The following is a 2,500-nucleotide window of genomic DNA, read 5'->3' on the forward strand; positions in this document are numbered from 1 at the left end:
AGATGGCGATGACGCGTGTAGCCGGACGAAGAGGTATTGTGACCGAAAGTAGCATGACTACGAATAGTCCCAAGCACTTCCACGTGCAAAAAGGGGAGCAAAAAATTGGTTATTTTAGTCGACTGACAAAGGGGTTAAATAAATGCACCTTTTAAGAACTTCAAAATCGGACTGAGAATGGAGCGTTCAATCATCCTACCACGCATGATTTTGGGATGTGGGACGAAGCTCGAGTACCCAGAGAAAACCCACATAGGCACGGGCAGAACATGCGAGGTCCCAATAGGAACCTTGACTTGAACCCTTGATCTCAGAACTATGAGGACGATGTGCTAACTTCTTCTTCACCATGTACAATGCACCATAATTATGTTCTGTATTTAGTCTCTCTTTGAAGTCCATGCTACTTCTCCCACACATCAAACTTATTAACAACATAAAAATACATCACCCACCTGATGCTATCTGCTGCAGCAAGATGATGTGAAAACTTGAGATATTACCAAAAGTCCAAGTAACATCACCATGAGACAGAAAATAACATTACTAATATTTCAGGGTCATCCAGAGCCTCTTTGGGTACTGGTTTTTGTTTTAATTTGTTTTTGCTGAAGCAAGCCTGACTGGAGTCAACTTATTACACCAGATTGGTCTTGTTTAGATCAGTTTAGATGAACATATGCAATTGGGGGCCTTTTTGGTGTACTTTGGCCCCCCTAGTGTAGAAAAAAACCACACACAAACACACATTGCAAATAAACCATTGTTTTGTCGCCTTCTCCAAATGACAAGAAGGAAGGGCGTTGCTCTTTTAGTCGCTTGGTTAAATGTGCAGTAATCCAATAAACACAGAAGCGTGAAGGCCTATTTATGTAAATGTATTTTTATCATCTACAAGATGTCTGTGATTGACTAGCAATCAATTTAGGAAGCTTACCGCAAGTCTCAGGAGAACAAACGTAAATAACTATTTGTCATTGTAATAAGTACAACAAAATTGACAACATGATATTCTACATTGGGGAAATGCAGACAGGCTGCGAATTTGCCATAGCAGGTGCTTTGGGAACAGTGTGAAATGAAAACAATGGGATTGTTGGCCTTTCACCCCACTTCAAAGAAAGAATGACATGTAAAAATACCCACATTGAAAACAGTACATTAGACACTCTTCTGTCACTTTCTTTTGGCACAATCCTAAGCCCACCATTATTTACACTCATTTAATATATCAATGAACAATTACATCTCCAATCAATCCACTCCCAGTGCTTCAAGCTATGGTGGCCCATATTCTCACTTTTCCTGCGTGATCCAAAAAGGATTTGCGTGTTCTTAAAAAAAGAATTACATGGTTTTGGACTTATTAGTTTTTTGTCTTTATCTATATTAACTGACTTGTAGACGTAAAAGACCTTTGACTCTTAAGTTAAACCTTGACTTCGTTATCATGTGAAGAAAACTACATATTCACTTAGATTTACTTTCATAATCAACCAGATCTTTTTCTCTGTGGCCAGATAGAACTTTTGCTGCTACCCGTGCTGCACTGAATTGATTTTTTTTGCCATTTCATCCTCTAAAATTGCAATGCATATCTAATGCAAACGCTGCAAGCTTTCCGCAACAGAAACGCACGACTAAGACATTTTTATGCAATTATTGTCTTATTTGATCCATTTGCTGTGCCATAACTGTTCACTGTCCAGTGAAGTTCAGCCTTGTACTTGTATTGTGAATGAAAATGTATTCAGCACTTGCAATCAATACATGGAAAGAACCCAATTATAAACATGAGAAACCTGTTAATTGTTTCAGACAGTTGGACTGGTGCATGGCTGGCAGGAAGACCGTGAGTCCTAGGTATGTGCAGGGTAGGGAAGGTGTCTTTTAACACTGGGTAAATGAGTTCTCTGGCTGCTTTACCAACATGGAACGGACTGAAATATTAGTGAAAAATATTTCTTAAAAGTTTGGAAATATCAGTCTTTGTGATGTCTCAAAAGCATGCATTCAGGAATTAGAGCTCAGTTTCGTTTGCACCAAACCAAAGTGAAGATGTAAGATGTATTTAATGAATGCAGTTCCAGCCATTAGAAGAGGGGTCTCCCAACCGGTCCCCAAGGACAATGTCGGTCCTGGTTTTTGTTCAAACTCATCCAGTTTAACCAATGAGGTTTCTGCTAAAACAAGCAGCACCTGACTTTAATCAACTGATTACTACACTTGTAGAACACCAGATTGGTGAAACATGTGGTCTTGTTTGTTTGGAATGAAATTCGTCACCCACCCTGGTCTACATGATAACCACGCGCCACCATTTACAGTAAGTGCCATTAATTATACGAAATCATATGTAAGGTTTGAGAGTGGTTACAATTGTGGAGCTAAGATTCTTGATTATGCACTTCCTTCCATATAAGAAAACAACCCACATTTTAAAACAAGGTGGAACAACATCACATACAGTATGAACCCAAACAATAGATGTATTCAAAAT

General features: G+C 38.9%; 1 protein-coding gene across 3 annotated transcripts in view; it reads left to right on the forward strand.

Moving 5' to 3' along the window:
- The first annotated feature begins 2,252 nt into the window (after nt 1-2,252).
- slc6a5 (solute carrier family 6 member 5) overlaps nt 2,253-2,500 on the forward strand; it is a 26,240-nt gene continuing 25,992 nt past the window's right edge. For 2 of the 3 annotated variants that reach the window (XM_077589208.1, XM_077589215.1), the window contains exon 1: nt 2,268-2,326. In XM_077589208.1, the coding sequence (XP_077445334.1) occupies nt 2,273-2,326 (54 nt within the window). In that variant the 5' untranslated portion in view covers nt 2,268-2,272. Of the gene's footprint in view, nt 2,327-2,500 lie in introns of all 3 variants that reach the window. The other variant, XM_077589226.1, reaches the window with a different exon arrangement.

The sequence above is a fragment of the Stigmatopora argus genome, chromosome 2 (assembly GCF_051989625.1).
Source record: "Stigmatopora argus isolate UIUO_Sarg chromosome 2, RoL_Sarg_1.0, whole genome shotgun sequence".
Lineage (NCBI taxonomy): Eukaryota > Metazoa > Chordata > Actinopteri > Syngnathiformes > Syngnathidae > Stigmatopora > Stigmatopora argus.